Source organism: Cynocephalus volans, chromosome 15, assembly GCF_027409185.1.
Source record: "Cynocephalus volans isolate mCynVol1 chromosome 15, mCynVol1.pri, whole genome shotgun sequence".
Lineage (NCBI taxonomy): Eukaryota > Metazoa > Chordata > Mammalia > Dermoptera > Cynocephalidae > Cynocephalus > Cynocephalus volans.
In genome coordinates, this window is record NC_084474.1 from 28,099,569 (window position 1) to 28,123,678 (window position 24,110).

At 39.9% G+C, this 24,110-nt stretch overlaps 1 protein-coding gene across 9 annotated transcripts in view; it reads right to left on the bottom strand.

Moving 5' to 3' along the window:
- EYA1 (EYA transcriptional coactivator and phosphatase 1) overlaps nt 1–24,110 on the bottom strand; it is a 294,815-nt gene that overhangs the window by 9,106 nt on the left and 261,599 nt on the right. For all 9 annotated transcript variants that reach the window (XM_063079207.1, XM_063079209.1, XM_063079208.1 and 6 more), the window contains 5 exons: nt 8,305–8,363; nt 8,027–8,187; nt 6,959–7,073; nt 6,728–6,849; nt 2,344–2,444 (listed from right to left, as the gene is read on the bottom strand). In XM_063079207.1, the coding sequence (XP_062935277.1) occupies nt 2,344–2,444; nt 6,728–6,849; nt 6,959–7,073; nt 8,027–8,187; nt 8,305–8,363 (558 nt within the window). The remainder of the gene's footprint in view (nt 1–2,343; nt 2,445–6,727; nt 6,850–6,958; nt 7,074–8,026; nt 8,188–8,304; nt 8,364–24,110) is intronic.

Genomic DNA, 24,110 nt, shown 5'->3' on the forward strand with positions numbered 1-24,110 from the left:
CATCAAACCAAGAATTCCTTTCTTTTTTCCATGCTGTGCTCACCGAAGCTGAACTTCTAAGAAACATACTTGTCAGAAAGGTTTAGGAAGGGACCCACCCACAGAAACCTTCCTAGGGCCCAAAGGACTTTGCTATGTTCCTTACATTTAAGTGATCACTTTCATATGCATTCCTCTGCCTACCATAAGCTAGAAAGCCACATTTTGGCAACTTTCTCCTAAAATTAAATGTTTGGTGAATACCAGAGGGAGAAAGGTTAGCCTGCAGGGCAGATTCACACCTTGGCCCAGGGCCGCACTGGCATGAAATGCTGCTCTTCAATTCCACACTGCTCAGCGGCACAAATCTGTTCCATGCCCCGCTGGGTCACTAGGAGGTTTTGAGTAAAAATGGCCTGGAAATTCCAGAGGCTTTCCCAGGAAGACTTGAGTCTGGATTCCCACCATATATTCTCTAACTCTCCAGGATAGAGTTTTGGGGATTCTAATTTGGTGCGGAAAAGATATTGTTTTACGAACACAGCCCAAAGGGCTAACAGATGTACCCAGTGGCAATAGTGGGTGGCCACTGTTGAAGTAGGAAGGTCAGAAGTGGTGCTTAGATGGCAAATGCTGCTTTGCATCAAGCGCTGGTAGACATGAAGTGTGTGTGGGTTTCCACCAGCTCCATTCAGGCAGCTTGTGACTGGACATGTTCTGTATCTTTGGGTGTCAGTGATATCACCTATTACTCATAGAATTAGGGTCAGTACCTATGAGTTTATTGGAATTCAGAGGCACTAAAAGTGAATTAAGCCATTTTCAACTATAAGAAGGCCATGTTATACTTAATGCTCAATGCTGCACCTATGACTTTATGTGCCATTTCTGGTATACATTGGAATATTCCAGAGAAGCTGGAATTGTTGTACACTTTATGGAAATATATAAGGATTTCTATAGTAAGTGTGTGGGGAAAGGAGGGAGAAATTATGCTATTGGTTAATCTCATAAAATATTTAACGATCTTCCATTCAAGAAACTATATTTATACAGTGCAACTTTGCCAAGATTTAGGGAGTTATAAAAAAAAATTTGAAGAGGGCTGGCCAGTTAGAGCATGTTGTTCTAACACCAAGATCAAATTGAAGACAGAGTCTCAGACAACAAACTAAGCAAAACAAAATCCCTATTTCTCTGAAGCTCACATTTTATTGCTGAAATAGGCACATACAAAAATAAACATCAATGCCTACTGTTTGCTGCACACTTTACATGTATCACGTTCTGTCTTACAGAAGTTAAATATCTTAACTAAATCTAATGCTCATAACAGTCCAGTGAGTGAGGCACTATTACTATACCCACTTACAGACCAGGATAGAGAAACGGAAGGTTAAGTAACTTGTTCAAAGTCAAAGAACAAGGAAGCGGTAGAGCCATAATTCAGACCTCGGCTGTCTGGCTCAAGAATCCAAGGAATGAGAAAAGTTGCTACATGAACTGAATTTTGAAAAAATTGACACAAGGGCATTGAAGAAAAGATCATTCCAAGGAGAGGCAATGGCAGAGAAAAAGCACTGGGCATGAGCAAAGGAAGGCAAGCAGGAGAATGTGACTGCAGTGTAAGGTGCAGGAGGGAGGAAGGCCAGGAAAGCAGATGTAAGCAGACTGTAAAGACCCTGAGTGCCAGGCTAAGGAATGTGGCACTCCCCTTTTAAAAATGCAATGAGATACATACTGAGAAAGCATTTGCTAAGAGAACTGACAGAATTCCACTTGCAGGGATTCAAAAGAATAAAATGATGTGCAATGGGCAAACTGTGATGTCAAGAGACTTACAGTCAGGTCTACTCCCTTCCCCCTTTTCAAGTGCCCTGCAAGAGGCAGGTGCTGACCTCCTGATAATAAGAAGGCGTCATGTCCTCTAGGGCAGCAGACAATTCTCACCTTACAAGCCAGTTGGACCAAGTGGTAGATGCTTTCTGAAATGATGTCTGCAAGGTTCTTAGGCTGTGTCCAGGCTCAGGTAATAAGGCTGCAGCCTAGCAGTGTGTGCCATGGGGGCAGAAGGGGCATGCTGGCATGGGGATGGCATGTGGATGGCACCTACCCCACCAAGCTTCCCTCTCTGCTCCCAAAGTCTACATTCTATGAAGACCAACCCCCTGTGGCCCTTGAACTTGTGCATGACACTGTTCAAACCAACCACTTTATATTTATTGAATTCTACTCTGCCCTTTACGGTTCTGCACACATACACTGTCTGTTTCAGACAAATGGAACTTAAGTGGCCCAGTTATGAGAACGTTGAGAAATGAGAAAAGGTAAATGGTGCAGGAAGCACCGTCTGGGAAGGCTCACCTTTTTTGCTCCTTGCTCTTCTTCGACACCGTCTCCTATAACAACGTACACCACTTTCCTTCCAAACCTCTGAATTATCCTCTCAAAACAGCTTTCCTTTCCTAATGAACACAAATAAATGATAGAAAATGTAAGGTTTGGGTAACCCAGTATGATGGTATTTAAACTTTTTATATAAAATGCTTTCTTCATGCTTCTGATTCAACTCTACCCACTTGTGCAACTAAGGCAAGAGTGTTTTTATGCCACTTGCGTAGCATGTGGAACAGCACAACGAATTAAAAGTTGTAAATTAATTAGCGATGTGGTGTCCTGTCTCTTGAAAATTGACAGTTTTAATACTCTTTTCCCAAGGACTAATTTACTAAAGAGTAGGATTTAGTCAATCGCAGTTTAGCAACTGGGGGGAGAAGTATTGTTTTGCAGTAGTCATTTTTTCCCCCTACAGGCTGAGATTAAACAAAGGTATGCAATTCTGGCAACATATTTTAACTTGATTGAAAAAACATTTTATAATATAGGCAAACTAAAAATAATATCTGATCCAAAGACTATTGAGAATGATTTAAAAAAACAAAACTGGACTTGGTTTTGTTGTAGCAAGAAAAAGCAAACATTGGAATTGTTTTGTTATAGCAAGAAAAAGCAAACATTGGAATTAGTTTATCCCTTCATTTTCAGGTTGAATTAAAACCCTCTAAAGCCTAATGTGTTTACCAAAAACATTCTCATAAAACTCCTTCTGAAATGAATGTCAGGTGATTTGGGTTATTACAGAGACATCATGCCCACCTTACCCGGGCATCGAATGTTCAGTAAAGCACCTTCCTAGAGGAAAAGTGGGATAAAGGTAACAGAAACCTTTATCTGTCTATTATCTTTTCCATGTCATGGCTTAGTTTGGGCTCCCGTGGCGACTACACTGTCAGCACATCCCTGCAGTTAATGCAAGCATTGTTTCTTCTTAGAGAAGAAGCTGGTGTTCCAAGTCTTGGGCTGCCAAAAGGGTCATTTAAATAGACAATGGAACAGTTTACAGTTTTCAAATGTGAATGGCTGAGCGGGGACTGCACCTCTTTCAAATAAGGATCAGATATACACATGAACAAATTGCTTGTTTGCTTAAACAAATGTCTGCTTTATATTTGTATTTTGCACTGAAATCTCTAGTTTGCATCTGACAGAATGAAATAGAGCTAGCCTTATTCAAAGGATGCAATTTCAATGCTCTTTAGTTGCCCACTAAACTGTGAAATATTAAATCCCTTTAAGAAACAAATATAAAATAGTTTTTTTTTTTTGAAACTTGAATTAACTTTATAACTTAGGACACTTCTATAACGATGCAAAAAAGCCTGCCTAATAAAACACATGCAGCAAATAACCACAGTATATTTATTCTTACATTTAAATATTAAAACTTACTGAAATAGAATGCTTAAAGCTCTCACAGCAGTATTTCACTAATTTTTTTTTTAAACAAAATATAGTTTTCACTGAAAAAATATGCAATCCAAAACTTACATGCCACAAAACTTTTATTTCTTCCTTACAGGGAAATGCTTACATGTTTTTGCAAGATTTCCTTCTCATGGAAAAAGAAAGGCAAACTCAATGTTATTTAAAGGTGAAGTTTTGGTGGACAAAAAAAAATTCTTGCCTATATACTATCTCCTATAGGTTTCATTGTAAATTTGGGGTCATGTAGGAATTTTTCACAATAAAGATTAAGAAAATGAAGCTGACTTTTAGAAGTTAATTAGAAGTCGAAGTATTCACTTTGATGAATCCATTTTGTCTGAAAGAGCATCACAGCTCTGCTAAATGAAACCAGTCTTCTCCTCCTGTGACTTTGGAATTTTGCCTACAATAAAAGTTTATGGGTTTTCTGCCTTGATACCAACATACATACCATTTGGTGGCAAAATTAGCAATAACTACGGGAATTTCAATCTCTACTTTTCTTACTAAAAATATCATAGAAAAGTGAGATCCTACCACTGGTGTTGAGATAATTTTTACCACTATACATTTTTATTCTGTATTGAGAAAAATGAAAGTCCAATATTTCAAACAAAATCCTCCTTTAAAAAATATTTAATGCTTACTGGATTGTTATTGTAATTTCCTACTATATTACCATTTTTGAATTATTCAGGATTAAACTTCAGTGCATGTGATATGTAATATACTACTTGTACCTTCCCTCTGGGAAGCTAAGCTCTACCCCTTCTGTACTGTGTGGTCCTTTGGAATCTGTTCCAACTGTCATGTGTTGATAAACCTTTACCGCAATCCCTGTTTACAAAACACAATATAATTCCTCTTTATCAGTACAGATGAAAATAGGATTAACATGTAACTTAATGTAAACTGATTGCTATTTTTATGGCACATGAGAGCATATGAAAGTTCTGGTTATAATGGGCTACTAGGAATTCTATTCTATTTGCTATATTCTTTTCTTTTTATAAGCATTTTCCAGTTCTTGGCTCTTCTTGGGAGGCAGTAGTCATTCTCAAACTCCAAACATGTATTTCCAACTTGACAGGTCTACCTGAATACCCCATAGGCTCTTCAAACTTGATAAGCTCAAATCTGATTTCCCTATCAGTTAATCCTGCTACTACTGACCCAGGTGCCTAAAAGAAACCTCTGTGTCAGCCTCCTTTGAAACAAATAGCCATTTATTCATTCATTGAGCATTTATTGAGTACAGTATGTGCTACATAATGACATTTCAATCAACAATGGACTGCATATACAATGGTGGTCAAAGCAATAGGCTATACCATATAGGTTTGTGTAAGTTTACTCTACGATGTTCACACAATGACTAAATTACCCAATGACATGTTTCTTAGACTCTATCTGTGTCTTTAAGTGATGCATGACTGTACCTACTGTGTGCTGGGCACTTTAACTACTATGATGAGCAAAACAGACAAACACAGTCCTCAAAATTATTATAGTCTGGCAGGGAAGTGGTGCTATGAGCAAAGAATTTAATTTGTACAAATAATTCTTTAGCAACGATTTAGTAAATGCTTTAAAGGAGAAGTACAAGAAGTATAAAAGTTCAGGCAGATAGAAGTTAAAACTGCAGGAATTCTATATTTGCCCCTTTTTCTTTAGATGGAGTTGAGTAGCCAGAAATAGCCTTCTTTTCAACTATTAGGATGCTCATCCATCTTCCTCTGGACTTGCTAAAATAATATTAATCTACTTAGGGTAACATACAAGGCCGTATATGACTAGGCCCAAGTCTACCTATCCAGCTTGGGCTGCCCATGAGCACTGCACACTGGCCATCCAGGACCACTCACAAGTCCCTAAGCAGAGAGCACGTTTTAATTTCTCTGTTCTTTTGTTCTCACTAGCCCATTTACCTGGTAAACTCTTATTTGCCTTTCTATACCCAGCTCAAATGCCATTCCTTCCCTTTAGCTTTTACTGCCACTTGCCCCATCTCCTCCCGGGTGGGAGCACATGCTTCCTCAGCCATCTGCACATTCAGGCACTCAGCTGTAGGACCGCTGAGGATATGGAAAGAAGTGTGGACCCTGGAACCAGAGATACACAGCCTGACCCTTAGCTTTACTAGCTACTGACTTGAGCAATTTATTTAAGTCTCTGAGCTTTAGTTTCCTCATTTGTAAGATGTAAAGATTGACTTTAAGGTGAAAAATGCTTAGTACAATTCTGGGCATCTAGTAGATCCCCGATAAATGCTCATTTAGATACTACTCTATCATACTGGATTATAGTTGTTTAGATGCCTGCTTCCCCTCAAGAACAAGAGCCAGTCTTTTTATCCCTACTTTTATTCTGTCTTGGTTTATATTCCTAAGCTTCGTATTAATATTTTTCTTTCTTGTAAGGAGCTGAATATTTTTGTGGCTCCCCATAACAAAACCGAGAACTCAGTTTTTTATACATATTGAATTAAAAGCAAAATTTAAAAAACCTTATTTTCAATAACAATAAAGCTGTTATTAGAGTTCTTTTATTTGTACTTTGTACAGTTCTATTTGCTGTTTGTTTTGTTTTAGCTTATAAAATATTGTTGTTGATGCCGCGTAAAAGATTAAAGTAAAATAATAATCCAAAATTGATGCTAAATTACTGTACCTAAAATACCCAGGGCTTATGTTGGCCAGTAGTATAAAATTTTGTGACTTCAGCTATGTGGATTAGGCTGTATATTTCTCTTGATGTGTAAAGCCAATTTTGAAAATAAAATTGGTTAAATTATTCTTCTAGTTTTCTGATCTATCTAGCATTCTGGAAAAAAAAAAAGTCTCATGTCTCATTTATTGCTTTTCATTTTTACTATCCTGACAGAAAAGGGTTGAAAGCATTGTTTCAAAAAAAGGCAGCTCACCTATTTTAGTTGCACTGTAAATATTTTCTATGGGAAATACAATTCCTAATCCATATAGCAGGACTTTCGCCAATGCTGGGATGAGCTGAGTAGTTGTTACTAAAATATTCACACAGTTCGTCCTATGAGAACAGAAAGGGGGAAAAGAAAAGACTGTTGAAAAATAAATCTCCAAAATGAATGAGGACGAGCAGCGCCCACTTCCCCCAAACGTCCCACAGAGAGCCTCACCGGGAGTGGATGAGAGAGAGCGCTTTCAGGGCCAGGGTCAGCCAGGAGTCGGTCAGTGCTTCAATCTCAGCCCTCAGCTGCAGCCAGGCTTCCCTCTTAGCGGGACCAAGCAGACCTGTGGGTTTAAAGGCACACGATGAGCTACTGCCTCACCATCAGGTCTCTTCGGCTATAAAGAATAAACATTTAATAGTACTACTAACACCACCCTAAGCTTGATAGGACACAAGGTGATTTTTCACTTAGTATCATTTAGTTGACAAATATCATTTATTTTGTGTTATAGGGAACATCTACTGATTTTGCGTTCCTAGCATCCATTCTTCTGGTCATAGAAGTCATCTCTTCTTCTTGGGGGCCTACTCTCACTCTCCCCCGTTCCCCTAACCATGTAGTTCAGGGGGAGCTGACCCCACCTTCTGGCTCCCAGGGTTGGCATCTGACCTTGACTTGTCCAGCAGCAGTCAGTCTTGAAACTTTTGCTGAATCTGTTGGGAAAGTTCTCTCTCCCACTTCCTCCCTCCTCCCATAGAGGCGCTAAACTGGTAGGATATAAACCCGGATCTACTGGTGGTCATTTTGCTACCTCTTGCAAGGGACCGACCCAGAATGATTCCTGCCTAGAGGAGACATTATTTGAGCATCTGGATATTGCCATGCTGAAAACTAATATCACCCCTCAACTTCTCATTATTAAGACAATATATTCCCTTTTACGCTAAAGCCATTTTGAACCACAATCAAAAGATCCAAGCTAACACAGGCCTCTCTACCTGGTAGAAGGAGATTAACAATCCATCTTGTGATTTGAGCAAAGGCTGCTAATCCCACTTTGTTGGAAGGACAAGTGAATGAAAGAGAGGTCCAGAAACGTGCCCCAAGTCACACACACTACTAAGTAAGGGAACCAGGGCAGCTGGCTCTAGTCTTTCTGTCACTAAATCACAGCAGAATAATCACCAGTCAGATGAAACTGCCCAAATCTGTGTGACGTAAAGTGTGTGGTACTTTTGGAATTTTATCTAGACTGCCTTAACCACCCCACCGAGATCCTGGTGAGTCACTTGCCTCCAACATTATTTTTGTAGGTGTTGTAGATCTCTTTTACTCGTCTGTAGCGGAAGGCCAGTTTTCTCATCCAGTCCACGCCGCCTCGTACTCCAGTTGCCAAGCATAAATTAGCACTGGTTGCTGCAGCAGGAAAGCCATCTGTTCCAAAGTTATACGTGCTATTTAGATGCAAGAAAAGCCCAAAGTTAACCGAAGAGCAAGTTCATCTTAATTAGCTGAGCAATTAAACTATAAGAGGGAGCAGATCATCTCACATTTCAGTGTGAAATGCTTACCTTAGATCTTGTCCATTATCATCTGATGAAACATCGTCTATATGAACTTGGTCACATTCCTACAATGCAATCAAAATGATACATAACAATTTTTTTAAAAAAAGCATCTTTAAAAAAAAAACAAACCACACAGCTATTAAAAACAAACAAAACATCTTAATTGAACTTTTTCAACTATGTCAATCAGTAGGTGGCAGTCTTGTTAAATTGACATTTTTAGCTACTTAGGGTCCTCTCTATTAGAAACAAGCAATGTCACTGACGACTACTGTTGCATAGCTTCAGAAAACACATTTTTGTGTTTAGAAAGGAAAGTGATTGAAAACAATTAGCATATGTGTTCCATAAACCTCAGGTACCTTAAGACATCATGCTGCTCAAAGCCGATTCAGTCAGTGCCTAAGCATAACTGAAACCAGACATTTTGGTAAATGTAACATGCTAGAAAAATTAAACCTGATGCTAACTGCCAATGAAATTATGACCTCTGATTGCTGCTGAGCCACACACCAACACAGCCTGAGGCCAGTGTGCTGAGGAGTCCAGACGAAAAATCTGTTACCGGTTTACCATTTATTTGAGAGATGTTTTATTCTTTGTGTGTGTGTGTGTGTGTGTGTGTGTGTGTGTGTGCGCGTGTGTGCACGTGTGCATGCACACAGGATAAAAAAGGCAAAGGAGACTTCAAAACCTAAATAAAACAAACCATGTGGTTATTTTTTCTTTTTCCTTTTTCCTGTTATTTTGTACTGTTTTACTATTATTACATATATGTTTTAAATATTGGCTTTATGAGTTTATAACAGCATATTGTTACTTTTAACAGATCTGATTTTTAAATCCCCAATGATGTGTAAACTGTTGAGAATAGGAGGCCACAACTGGGAGCTAAAGCTCTAGTGCCCTGAGTTGATGTTTCTGCACCTGTTTGCATAGGAGCAAACATACATCTTACTGCTGTGTCCCTGCCCCCAGCCTAGCTGTGGGAAGGGCAGGCACCCCATAAACATTTGTTAGATGCATGGAAGCACACTAATCTGGGGGTATACAAGGTCTCTGTCCAGAAACACACACTTGGCATGCTTTCATATTTCAGTTATTTTCCCCTCTGCAGTCAGGCTCCAAATACCCCAGAGGTTTTTACTATTCTTATTTCCATTAAAGTTTTAGTTAAAAATATTATTAGAAGACATTTCCAGGCACACATCCTGTATTTTAAAAGGTTCTTCTGACTAAGGCTCTGGTCATGTTTCAGATACAGTTAATTTTATAAAATCTAGCCTATCTCTACAGCACTTAGCATTCAACTTTGTAAAAAAGATGACATATGTAAGGCACTATAGTAATAAAAGGTGTATTTTTATGTTGCCGGTTCCTTCTGAACAAATTCTTCTCTCTCCATGGATTTGTGAGGAAGGGAGCAGGAGATAGAAGTGGAAAGAAACTCAAACCAGCTGTTCCTTAACAGAATTAAAATAGTGACCCTCCAACCTCTTCTCGAAAGCATCTATTTTCCAGGCAGCCCTCTCCCAGCAAGCAGCAAGTTCCAAAGAGGAAAAGACTTTGACCTTGTAACCCTCCCCTGCTCTCCTGAGGTCTATAACCTCAGATAAGAAAAAAGGAAAAGCAAGCCGAGGAGCCCTCACATGCTGACTGTGAATTTAACATTTTAAAAACAGGTCATTTTTGGAAAACATAGTTGGGAACTTTTCAGAGTTATTAATTTAATCTTATTTGAGAAGAAGAATGATAGCTGTTTGTGTTTTCAACAACATACCTATTCTAGGTTTAAAGAGTTACCAAGTCTTTGAGTAAAAATTTCTGGTATTTATCTAACCAGAAATGCACTTTTTATGTTGTTGGTAAACTACATTTTTAGATCATGTGGTTAGCATACCAAAAAAACACAAATGGCCCTAAGTGCCATGATGGAGAAATTTTCTCTTGGGAGAATGAACAGAAAGGAGGAGGAAGTTAAGGAACTAGAAGAGGAAAAGATACGTTAAAAAGAATTTAATTCAAAGAATCAAAGCTGACCTAGAATTCCCTGGTTAACTTTAAGGGTGGGAGGGTTCTCGGGAAAAGAAGGGCCTTAAGATGCTTTTCTTAAGCTAATTTACTTGTAAAAGTCCATTAGAACAGAGAAGTCAGCTGTTTGCTGGAGACTGTTAACGACTCCACTGCTGCTACTGGTCTTGCACATCCTGTATTGCTTTTCTCCTGCTAGCTTTATTTAAAACTGTTCTTCCCAAGCCCTGGCCCTCATCTGAAGTCTTGTTCAGTTATCTAGGTTAGCTCTAATTAAGTGTCAACAGCTTCAAGCTTTTCCCTGTAGATAGCAAACTCACTTCACAGTGACTTGATTAAAGCAAAGTCTGATGTAATGGCAATAAGGAAATCTTCATTCTCTATCAGGAGTATTTTTCTGTAATGATTTTAATAAAAAGATACAAAATCAAAAACTTTTTTTAAGGGGCCTAATTAGCACCTTCAGGAATGAAATAGTTAAAATGTCTATGTAAAATGTGTTTAAGGAATGGTTCCTCATTTCACTTCATGAACAATAGAAAATACTTCTGCACAAACTTCAAATATAAGTCTTTGTATGAGCTTACAAATAATCGTACAAACGCCTTGGGAAGTATGTGTTTTTAAACATTTTCAAATATTTTAATGAGAAATTATCATATTACTATCTTGATGCTTACCTATTAAAAACTTTAATTCCAAAAAAGAACGGAGACTATGAAGCCGTGGCAGTACCTCGCAGCAGAGCTGTGCAACGTGCTAACTTGCACTTGGTGTATTCACTCCCACATGAGGAGCTGTGGTTACCTTCACTCAGCTATCCTGAAACGCATCTCCTCCTGGGGATGAACTTTGCTCCTCCCATTTTTCAGAAGCCATCTAGCCTTTTGTCTGTCTCCTTAAGAACATAACTATGGTTTTCATTGTTTCCTTCTGGGCTTGGTTGTTCTTTAGTTCCCAAATTTGTTTTAAACTCAGAAAATTAGATAACCGAGGGAGGGAGCAGGGCCTGATTTAGGAGCCCACAGCTTTCAGCAGAAGGGGCTCTGGACCCATTGAAAAGACAGCTGCGGCAAAGTTTAAAGCCCCACTGGAAGAATCAGACGCCGAAGACAGAAATGGAAGCTTAATGTACTTCTAGGTGCCGAAATATGAGGGTAAATGGAATTAAAAGATAATATGAATCTTTCCATGAACTTTCTGAAGTACTCTTTTATATTCCAAAAAACCCTAATTAGGTGCTTAATCCACAGAGTACAGAACATATAGAATTCCATGGGAAAATAAGTTTTTATTCCAAAAACAGATTGAACATGCTGAAAATGTACTTTCGAAATAAACTTCTGAAAAGCATGTGACAGAGTTTTAAGGAGGTGAAATCATTACTGAATCCAAGTCTTAGGATGGCATTTGCATTTCTCAGGCTGCCAATTCAGCATATTTTATGCATTACTCTGCAGTGGTAGGGCTTGAGTTGTCCAAGGGACCCTCCCCCGTGTTTGGGTGTCTGGCCTGGGCCTCACTGGGGGCAGAGGTAGTGATTCCAAGGACTCCTCATAGATTATGACCCACACTCATTTGAGCTGGCTAATGGGTGTCTTACCTTAGAAAGGTGGTCATTTATTCATGTGTTGGATTATCAAGTATTCTAAGTACTGGTCTAGATGCTAAAGCTACAGCATTTGCCACAACAGACAAAAATCCTTACTGCCTTGGAACTACTGTTCTAGTGGGAGAAAGACACAAACAAGAAAACACGCAAGATATACAGTATGTTAGACAGTCCTAAGCACTAAGGAGAAAAAATAAAGCTGGGTGGGCGAGATGCGCTGCCCAGTGGGTGTTTGGGGAAAGAGACTTCCGAGCAAAGGGAAGAGCAAGTTCCAAGGTCCTGTGGCAGGAGATCCCTGGTGTGGTGAGGCCAGAGGAAGGGGGAAAGGGCAGGGGAGGATTTTCCTGAGCTTTCAAGTCACAGCAAGCAGCTGGCTTTGCCTGGGAAGCAGTGGACAAGTTGTCAGTCCCTGCCCTCACAGCACTTACAGTCTAGCAGGAAAGAGAAAAGTTAATTAACTACACACGTGATGGATTAATTACACAATTGTGGTAAATGCTGAAGAACCTCCCTGGGATCCTAGTGAACATCCTCCTGCTGAATGGCTGAATTCTTTTTAATCCAAGAAGGTTGCAGAGGTTTGAACTGAAATTTTGCTACATCAGGGAGAGACAACATGGCCCATTGTTTATCCTGGTTGCTTTTGTGACTGAACCAATCAGATAAACAGATAAACAGTGGTCTGCTAGAAAGAGTTCACAACCACTGAGCTGTGGTAACAGGAACAGAAGAGCTTTTGGTCCCAGACTGTCCATGCAGGACCTCTGCCTTCCAATGGTCAGGGGGTGGGGGAAGGTGGCACTTACTGGGAGAGTCCTCATTCTCTAGGAAATTGCCTGAATTTAGACATGCAAATGAAATCTGTGGACCTCGTGAGCAGGCCCCAGAAAGGCGGGAGAGAAGACTTGAGAAGCCCCCGTTTCTCTTCCAGATCAGAGATGTGAGAATTGGTATGGGGGCTGGAAAGGAATGAAGATGTGGGAAGAGTTATTTTTTGTTAATGGCTTTCCAAAGGGATGTTAAAATCAGGAACATTTTTTCTTTTTTAAAGATGACTGGTAAGGGGATCTGAACCCTTGACTTGGTGTTGTCAGCACCACGCTCTTCCAAGTGAGTTAACCAGCCACCCCCTATATAGGGATCTGAACCCGTGGTGTTGGTGTTATCAGCACCACACTCTCCCAAGTGAGCCACGGGCCAGCCTAAAGTCAGGAACATTTTTGCATAAGGGCTCTGTCACAAGTCAATAGTGGAGGAAAATATCATTATAATTAACGTTTTTATTTAGCCAATTCCCACATATGTATCCACACAGCACAACGAGACCTTACAAAGAATCAGGGCCAGTGCCAGGCAAATTTACGATTATCCTTCACCAGGGAAATGTTACAATTAATTACGAAATCTAGAGATCCTAAAGCATTCCCATCCTGAGGTTGGTCCCTCCCTTTTCAGAAGTCTTCAAGCACAATGAGTCACTGCCCCTTGGTACTGATTGCCAGCGTGTCCTGTACTGACACTTTGTACCTGCAGAGTATATCCGTCCTTTCCCGAAGCCATGGCGGATGGTGCAGAAAGAGCCACACTGAACACTTTCCTGTGGAGTTCCCACAGAGGCGGCCCATGCTTCCTCCCACTCACACAGACTCCTGTGTCTTGTTGAGGTGAATTTATGGTGAAAACACAGTAGTATTTAATGTTACGATCCCTTTTATAGATACAAAAAAGTGAAGACTCAGAAAAGTTAAATAATGCAAGGTAAGTGTTTAGACCTTATGTCTAAGACCCTCAATTCATATTGCCTTCCTAGGCTCCCTCAATTCCACACACTACAGACAGCTGCCCTGTCCATATGGTGGCTGTCCATACAGGGGCTATGATCTAGGTCCCTGGCAGCTTGTCAGTAGTTTTGAGCTCAGGGGACTCCAGCTCGGAAGTGCACCTGTGCCTTTGCCCACTCCTACCTGTGCCCAGAGTTTGTGAGCGTGCCCCTTCTCCCAGCCTGCGGCTTGGATGTGAGTTCTCCATGCTCCAGAACCAGCCCCAACCCTTCATGTCATCACCAGGCTTTCAATGACTGGCACTTCAGAGGGAAATCATCCTGGAAGGAGAGCCATGTGGGAATCGGGTCTTTGCCAGGTTGGAGGGTAGAGAGCACAATTGTGGGTGGCAAGAGCATAGGTTTTAGCATGTTACACTGACACAACGTGTCCTGTATAGGAGGCTTGAGGCCCAGGAAAGCCAACTGGGCCACAGTCACAGCAGGGGATGTTGGATGAGGGCAGATGGCAGTGGTGAGAGGCGCGAGGTACCAGCTTCACCTTCGTTCTAACCTAACAGGCTCGTGCAGTCATCTTCCAGATAAATACCACAAACCAAACGACCAAAGTTTACCTTTGCCTGGCTTCCCTTTATGTGACACGGCCTGTGCTTCACAGAGGAGTAAAATAAATAAAATTAGCAAGCTTCGGTTACTACTGGCCCTCAGCTCACAGATGTCTAAGCACTCATGGAGCTGGATAATAAAATGCTCACATGGATGGTTGGGGAAAACTGCCAACACTTGGAGCCGTGGAATAGCAGCTCTGGTGGGGGGAACAGGCAGAAAGCCATGTGGGGTACAATGTCACAGCCATGTGGCAAATGTGCATTTGCTTTTAGAACTCTGGTTGCACTGTTTTTTTGCCTTTTTGGTTCCTTCTGTCATTATTCTTGGCATCACCACTCAAGCTGACCTTTTTCTGATCCATCATCATCTCTGGCCTTCTAGGGCTGGGCCACAGACATGTTCTTTTGGACCAAGCCCTGGGAATAATTCAGATTTTGTACAGGGGCTCATATGCAAAATATTAAGTTATGGCAGAATTTTTCTGCAAATATTTATTCTGCTTTGATACTGTAGTGGTTGTACTTTCCCCCAAGCCTTTCACTTGTACCATAATTATGTAAAAATACACCATGCAATTCAAGCTAGTTTAGGAAAATTAATAAAAAGAATTAAGACAGTTATAATGGGTCTTATTAACGGTGCCAAGTCGAGTGACGTCACAGCCAGCATGGTGATGCCCTGTACCTCTGAACATGAAACTAGAAACATAAACTCAGAGTAAACCTGAAGTCTTTGAATAAACAGAGTCTGTAGGAAGACTTGGGGTAGTTTGCATGTTATGAAAAGGGACAATATGAAAAAGTTAGAAACACGTCTTTGAAGAAGTTACACAAGCCCGTATTCTGCTGACTAAGGCTATATTTGCTCCATGCTCCAAATTTACCAGGAGAAAACTAACACCATATTGCCATTGAATTGTTTCAATATCTTCCTTACAAAGTAAAAATGGGAGGAAAAAAGAGTCACTAGAGAACGAGCTATTTTCATTGTGTCTTCACATCAGCCTGCCTATTGAGACCAGCTGGAGTTGGCCAAGGCAGAGGAAATGATCGCTGGTTTCTTTGTTCCCTCCTATCTGTCATTAAGTAATTACGTCCCTGGCTCTGACCTCCCAGTTGAACAATATAGATACTTACTTGATACCTTTGACATCTACTTGTTACTAAAAAGAAGCATTCCCTTTATTTCTAAACATGAAAATGTTTATACACAGTACAGGGGTACTTTTAGTACTTTAGAGACAAACTCACACGAATTGTCTGAAAGCTTAATTTTGACAATGATCAGCAGTACTTAAGAAATAAACAAAGAAAAAAGACACATCCCCCCGTGGAGCTACCCATACTGTCCCCTCTTTTTCATAGAAAATCTAAATTGTATCATGGCCTCACAGGGTGTCCAGTGTTCGAGACACAGAGGTTTTAAGGGAGTGGTTTCAATACTGGTTTTTGGAAATAACTCCTGACACCCCAGGTATTTCGACAACTTCTTTGGAAAAATAAGGTAAAATGGGACATCCCTAGAGCGTCTCTGTGATTCAGAAGTTTGGGGGGGGGGGGTTGGTCAAGGCACAAGCCAATTGATGGGAAAGAGCTGAAGAATTCTGTTTCTAACTAACTGATAATTTGACTTAGTATGTCAGGTCCAGCCTCTGTGGTTAAGAAATTCTGTCCATGAGTTAGTAAATTTGCAGAAATCAGGTTTTTACTTGCATTTTTCTCTCTGTAAAAAGGAGATGGCCCAATTGATATGCTGTGTATTTATACTTACTGATGTGGGATAACATGATTCCAACGTGCTTGCTAAAGGTCTGTCCAGGCCCTCACTGCACCTTCAAATAGACATCGGGAGAGCCAGAGGGCTGCCGGGCGCCCTGCTGCCCGCCGCTCACTGCACAGAGATGGGAGGCGTGCAGCTCGCAGCGTCTCTGCCCTGGCACTTGCGGGCAGGACCTGTCTTCTCCATCTGGGGTGCACTTGGTGGCCTTCAGGTTTCCCTTGCCTTCCAACCACAGTGCTTCCTTACAGAAGAAAAGGGTGCAGACCACCTGTGGCTCAGGTGCAGGCAACGAACAGAGGCAACGAACAAAGGGAGTCTGGAAACTGGCCTCCTTCTTTCTGATGATTTGGGGAAGTGCAAGTTAAGGAATTAAAACGCCCCTGGACAAATGTATCTTTAAATTCCCACTCCAAATGGTCCACACAGTGGAGCATTGGCACCAACGCATATTTTCCGTCAGTATCTAAATATCTGTATGTTTTGATAGGAATAGGATGACACAACCATGCAAGCCCACGGGAAAAGAAAACAGAATTGCAAATCCCAGAAACCGAAAAGAGGAATTTCAACATCTATTTTTGAGAGTTGGTAATAAAATGCAAGTTGTGGAGACACACAGTGCTTTTAGTTACTGTTTCTCACTTGCAAAAATTGTTGTAATATATTTAATGTTACAATATCCTTTAGGGACTATCTACACAAGAGAGATATTTCACTAAAATTACATTTGCTAGGAGACTTAGGTGCTCATATTAGAAGCCCAGGATTTGAATGACGGCAGTTTCAACAAAGGTAAGATATTAGCTATTTCTATCTGATTCTGTTTATACTCATAATGATATTCATAAAATACTTAGAAAATAAAGTCTATACTCAAAGTGCTTATAGATGGTCTGTTTTGGTAAAAGATAAAATGAAATGCTAAAGCTATGTGCTGTTATATATATGAAATTACAGTAAATATTTAAGACCATTTAATAAAAGTTTCCAGCTCCCAAACTCATTATTATCAAAAGCCAAAAAATGAATAAAAAGATGTTTTTCAAAATTTTAATATTTTCTTTTAAAGTGTGCCAAATAAAAAAAGAGATATCATTATAATACTACCTTAGCATGTGGCTCACAGAATCCCCAAGGAATCACAAGAAGATAGTTCCTTTTTAGCAAGTACAGTGTTAATAAATATGATATATCAGTTTCACTCTGCTTGGAGTTCCTTCTTTCTCACCATGAATACTTTCTTTACCACATGATTATATTAAATATATTTGTCTTTATTCGCAGTCTCAACTTTAGGGTGAGGAAAAGAAAGTCTCACTTAACGAAAGCCAGAAAGAATTGAAAATAAACTTTTAAAACAAAACAGGCTTATTTAAAATTGTTCAACAGTATGTCTCTAAAAATAATGAATTAATCTAATTGAGAATTATGGCATATATTATATGTGATCTAATGATATCATTACTTGTAATTTTCCATACTTTTTAAAAGGTTAAGTATAAATGAATACTTAATGTTTAGCACTGTAAGATCTATCTTTTATTATTATGTTTGGTTCAATAGCATAAGGTATTTCAATGCATTCTTTGCCCCTAGCACTGATACTGTACACAAAAGCTCATGCCCAAATACCTAGATTCATTTATGGTTCAGTTAACATAAGAGGATGTGGCATTTTACAAATTTGTGTAGGAACCAGTGAAAATGTTGCAAATCTTCAGAAACAACACACGGCAATGCAGTAGTGTTTAATAATATGTCAAATCACATTATATGATTTTATTACTAAAGTATTATACATATTTTAAATTGTACCATGTAACTTAAAGTATGACAATAAAAGACTAAAGGCTGAATTAATGTACAAAATAATTATTATTCAGAACATTATAAAAAGGAAAACTCAGCTCACATCTAATATAAATATTCTTTTGAATGTCAACTCAGAACAACTCGTAAGAATAAGCCTTTCATTTACTGCTGAATGAACTTCTCAATTTTCAATGGGTTTGCTCATCAATTTTGCAAACACAATTTGTCACTGGCAACAGTGTTCTTTGTTACTCCTGTTTCCTTTCTTTTAGATCTATTATTCCTGCTGAGAGTTTGAACTAAAGAAGAATTTTTCATAGTGACACCAACAACTCTAGGATTGCTGCGAATAATCACATTCTCATAAAAATCATTCTTTTTATTGCAAACTTGCTGCCAGAAGCATAGAAAAATATCCAAACCAGGATACCTTTTTTCCTTTTCTGTAACCACTTTCTTTTAATCCTCACTGCTATTTGAAGAAAAGGAATCACAAACCAATTTATTTTCACAGCATTTCGCTAGAAGTTTTAATTTACACAAAAATATTTCTAGTTTGCTTATATGTAAAACAATGAACTATAAGCTGTAACATTAAGTCAAGTTTTAAGAAAGTTTTTTTTATCCCCTCGGAGCAATTTTTCACTCTTTCTAAAATTACTTGCAGAAATATAAGTTCCAGTTTATCACCATTCCACGTCTAAAGATTCATCTTTCTTTAACTGCAAACCACATGTCAATACAATTTTTAAAGAAATATTTTTATGTAATTGACTTTTTCACATATCTTTTTTTGGTGGGGGTGTGGGTGGGTTGAAGTCTTGAAAGTTTAAGAGGGACCAACTTATCAACTTTACTTATACAGCCAGATAATTTTATAATAGGAAGAAATACTGACTTTTGTGTAAAAGAATATGTAGAATGAATCAAGCACAATAATATCCTTAGTTAATAAATTAATAAAAATTTTCCGAGCCAATTTTCTCTGCCACGTAATTATTACTGACTCAAGAAAGAAAAATATGCAGAACTGGACGTAGGCACTTGAAAAAAAAAAAAGGTCCCTGTGACCTGCAGGAAGGGTTCCGTCATCACCTCCCCTCCGTGTCAGCCCCTCCAGGGGAGGTGAGGACCTATGAGAGAAAGGTCCTCTCTTCTTTTCCAAGTATCAGCGGGTCTGAAATTCCACCACACAAAACCATCCCTTCTGAATCTTCTTTTATAAGACAAAACTTGGGGTAAGGGTAAGTTACTTAAGTTCCACTACCCTGGTGTGAACTGTCCTATTCAGATAAATCCCTCCCAGCATGGGGAGCCCTGGTGTGCCTCAAATCTTTGGGTGTTAACAGGGAAAACGGAGTTGGCTGCCTGAAAGGAAAACTGAGGAAGAATTTTGTCCATACTCGTATACTCATTCCCTATAAAACCACCCTCTTCTCAAGAATTAAACATATAGAGCTACAAATAATCCTGTATTGGTTGTTTATATGTTGTTCAGGAAAATGCCATATCATGTAACATTAATATGCCATGAATATTACATCTGTCAGATATGTATCAACTGTGGCATTATCACTAGAAAATATACAGGACACATGTTCTGTATTCTTCCATTCATTTTGTCATGCCTTCAATTAATAATGACTGAACCCCTATTTATTTTCCAGGCACCAAGCGTACAAGAATTTAAAAAAATGCAGATCTTGCCATTAAGGCTTTATAATGGAGAGGGGTGGAAGAGAAAGGGTGCAGTGACTGTCACTTTGATTTTCTCTCAGAGAAGGTACTAGAATTCTTGCAAAGCCCTTCTCCTGTCCTGTGCAGCACTGTCAGGTACATTTTTCTGAAAGCAGGTTTTGCTCTCCCAGGGAATACAACTTCCAACATGGATTACAAGCTTCTCGGGGGACGGGGGACTCGGGGAGGCAGGTAACGCATTTCATTTCTGTCTCCCTCAACAGATGCACTGCAAAAACTGAATTGTTAACACTTAACATATTCCAATGCAACTGAGTGTCCAAGGGCCACTACAATGAGCCTAACCTTACCAACGCCGCCTACTCCTGATATCCCACCGGGAACGGGAACCGCCTGCTCCCTCCAGGCTGAATGCAGTCGGCTTGGCCTCCACTCCCTGCCCTCGCCAGACAACAGCTTTGTCTACTCTTGCTGGAATGTCTTCTCTCTCCTTTCCCTCTCTTCCAGGCAGTGCTCCTGGGTTAAGTTTTTATTGGTTTCTTTGCTTTCTCCACCCCTGATGTGCTCTCTGTAACCCACTGTCTGAATAACAGCGGCCGCCCTCTGACGCTGCACCGTACATGTTCCATCCTCCCTCAAACTCTGCACGTGATGGATCAGAGCAAATAAAAATGTATACAGACCACTTCTGTGTGCCCCGGTAGGTAATAAACTCTTTGAATGAACAGACTATCTTTTATGTATCTTTTCCTCCCTAGAACACTGGAACAAGCACATAGATGTCACTGAACGAAACCTTCCAGATTATCTGATCATCAGAATTTAGTTATGAAAAAACAGATCACCCAACCAGAAGTTAGTTGATAATTTTATTGCATTTTGTCACTGAAGTGTTACAAAGTCAGTAGTTTTGTGCCAATAAATGCATTAATTTGTCTGATTATAAAATGATACATACTCATGTAGAAAATGCATGCAGTAGTGAAAAATATGTAAAAGAAATCAAGTCCAGTTCCATCCCTCGGATGTCACTGCTGTTAACCTGCTTCTTGTCCCCTCTGCTTCTATTCCCTCCTTTATCTGAAGTTCCTATCTTCTTCCCAGAGCTTACATTCCAGCAGGGGACACACGCAAAATCGTGGGTAAAACCAGGTATGTGGTTTGTTGCTACTTCCTGCTCCACTCAACCATAGGTAACAATGACCTTTGTATATCAATCAATCACCTGCACTATCTTTCAAACTGCTGTATAATATTCCATTTTTGTGCATATTTCATGTTTCTTTTAGTCAAGCAATGGCTGATGGTTTCCAATATTTTCTTGGACTGTTAACTTTAGTAGGGCAGCAACTGTGTTCATTCTTTTTACAATTCTATTTTAAGCACTGAAAATAATGCTTGGCATATAGTTGTGCTATAAATGCTTATTAACTGATTGACCACTGTAATGAACATGCTTGGACAGATTTATGACATTCATCTATCTCCCTAGCCTCTATTTCGTGTATTTTCCTTAACTAACATTTTTAATTGCTCAGATGTCCCAGTCTTGTTCATTATATACCTTCTGCTTAGGACACTTCTCTGTAAAGCACCCCCCATTCAGCTTTGCTGGTTCCTGTTAGTCCGTCACTGGCGGTTCGATGTCACCCTCACCCTTCTGAGCGCTCCCACGGGTCTCTGAGCATTTTCTCCTGCTTTACTTCTCCACATCCCCTGCCTCCAGCCTGAACAGATTGCAAACTCCTTGAAAACCAAAATATCTGCATCTTGTTTACCATTATCTCTAAAAGTAGTTTTACAGAACCCGTTTGTTTCATATCTCAACTTAAAGTTTTAAGTTTTCCCTTGGATTTTGGAATAGCCCTTTTTGTCAATTTCCATTAGGTCTTGGTGGATTATGAGGCGTTTTGAATAGGTATGTGAGTGTAAGTATAAATTACTCATTTTTGTCATTTAAAATTTAAATTGTTTTCCTTATATTTTAAAATAAATGTTTTAGTTACTACATTAAAAAGAAAAAATATTCTAATTTCACTACACCTCTACATGTTCTTATTACATACACGCTAATCACTGTCTTTCAACTGTTAGTTTTACAAGCTACTTATTTTTCTGCTTGATAGAAACCTCCCATCTCCAAGCCCAGCAGTATTGCATTAATATGTGTTTAAAAAAACAATTCCCACTAATCAAAAAAGATAATTTGGACATAAGCATTCCCTCTTTCTGACAAAATGCCAGTCCCAGATGATAACTCTTAGTCATTTATTTCCTAAGAGGCAAAAAAGTTTACAAAATAATGTTGATCAAAAGCAATAACCTCTCCTCATGCCTCAACCCTCCACCTGCCTTTCAAAGGAGTAGCACACAATTAGCAGCGAGAAGAATCCACGATTTAGAAAGGCTTTCCTCAGCAATGCTGTTAGAATACTGAACTGAGCCCAGATAGAGGCTCCATTGTAACTGCACTGAAACGGGAGAAGCCTCCAGAGACTGCAACTTAAACACATTTTGGGGAAGTTGAAGTTAGAGGCCTTCTCTTGCCTATTCATTCTAAAAAAAAAAAAAAAAAAAAAGGAAGGGCACCTTGAATTCCTTTCCCTACTAAGCAAATTTCCTATGAAGGTAACCGAGTAAAATCTGGCCTTAAAGTAATGACTCTCTCCCAGATGAAGATTAGCAAGCACCTGTCAAAATCAAAGATCTAAACTAAAAAGCCTGTCATAGTCAGTCATTGCCTGACACCGACAGGTCAATTTCACAGGATTTGAAAATAAACAGCAGCCCAGCGCACTGCGTGGAAGCTGAGGTGGCCTTTCTACTCAACAAGAAGGGAAGGCACTGGGCCAGCCCGGGGGCTCTAGATCCCGTTGTCTCCTAACTGCACAACATCCCTGTCACCTTCTCTGGAGCCTGTGAGGGTTGTGGGGGTGAAGGTCACACATTACTAGAAGCCAGGAGTGAACCAGGTCTCTCCATCTCTGAGGTGTTCATCCCCCCCCCCCCAGCACACCACTTGCTGGTTGCTCCATCCACAGAACGAAGAGACCATGCAAAGCTCAGAAGACAGTTTTAGGGACAGGTTAAGTAACCGTCTGTCCGGATCACTGCTACTTAGATGACCCCTTTTGCCTTACATAAGTCACTTAATGTTCTGAGTCAGGAACTTTCAATGTACATTTAGTTTGTGTTTCCAAGTTAAAATTTCAGAATGGGACTCTGCTCTGAGATAACTTTTCTTTTTCACTCAATACATTCTTCCTGGGAAATCTTAACTGATTCATGGGTGATGGCTTCCAGCTCGACTCTCTCTCCTGAGCTTCATACCTGTGCGCACCACCGCTCACTGGACTCCACTCCTGTGTCCAACACACACTTCAAATTCAACATCTCAAATCCGAATTCAGCATCTTCCTCCTGAAGCAAGCTCATTTTCCTGGGTTTTCTATTTCTACCTTATTGCTCAAACCAAAAACTAAGATTCTTGCTGCCCCTACCCCTTACGCTGAATATGATCTCCACATCTTATCCAGAATGACTTTCTGAACAGTTTTGACATCTGCCCCCGTTTTCTGTTCCCGTGAACAAACCCTGGTGATTTCTCACTAGACTGCTGGCACTTCTAACTTTATAATACAGTCATCTCCATAGTAATGCTAAACATTCCTTAATGATCGCCGTCGGCATTCAATATGAAATCCAGCTTCCCTAGCAGAGTGTACCAAACCTCCCACGATCTGACTCCTGCCTCCCTTTCTATGCTCTTGTCTCACAAGGGCTCTAGGTGTGCTCTGTGCTTTGTACCTACTCAGGCTCTGCTCCTAAATGCCATGTTCCCTCATGCAAAAGGTTACTTCCTGGGCAAGTCATTTCTCTAACACTCTCAGCCTTGCCACCTCTACCCCTGTCCGGTGACCCCTGCTGCCTTTGGACTACACTAGTATCCAGACCAATCTTCACCTCTGTGGCCATCACACTGTGACATGATTGTTCTTTTGCTTTTTCTGTCTCAGGATCTGGGCTCCTTGGGGGCAGAGAATATATTGCATCTTATCTCCTCAATGACTGGCTCACATCCAGAATGGAGCAAGCATGAGTAAATTTATAGCATATTAGCTCTTTTTATCTGTAATGTAGGAGCTGCTGAAATAATACTTCTGCGTAGTCAACAACAGGAATTTATAAGCACATGTCTGTCAGTCTATCTACTGACCTCTCAACATTTTGAAAACAGATTTTAGGTTGTTTGAGCAACTGTGGTTTGTAATACAGAATGAGAAAGTCTTCAAGGAATCCATTAGAGAAAGCACAATCCAGTTACTGGGCTTGGGCCTATTGCATCATTGTGTGATAGCACTAAGGTGCTAGTCACTTCTTTTATGTCGCTGAAGAGGAAGAACAAGGTCTGTGACCTAGCTAGAGTGGATTATTTGCATTGATATTTGCACAAGGAAACCTGTGTTTCAACCTCAGCTTTATCATTAA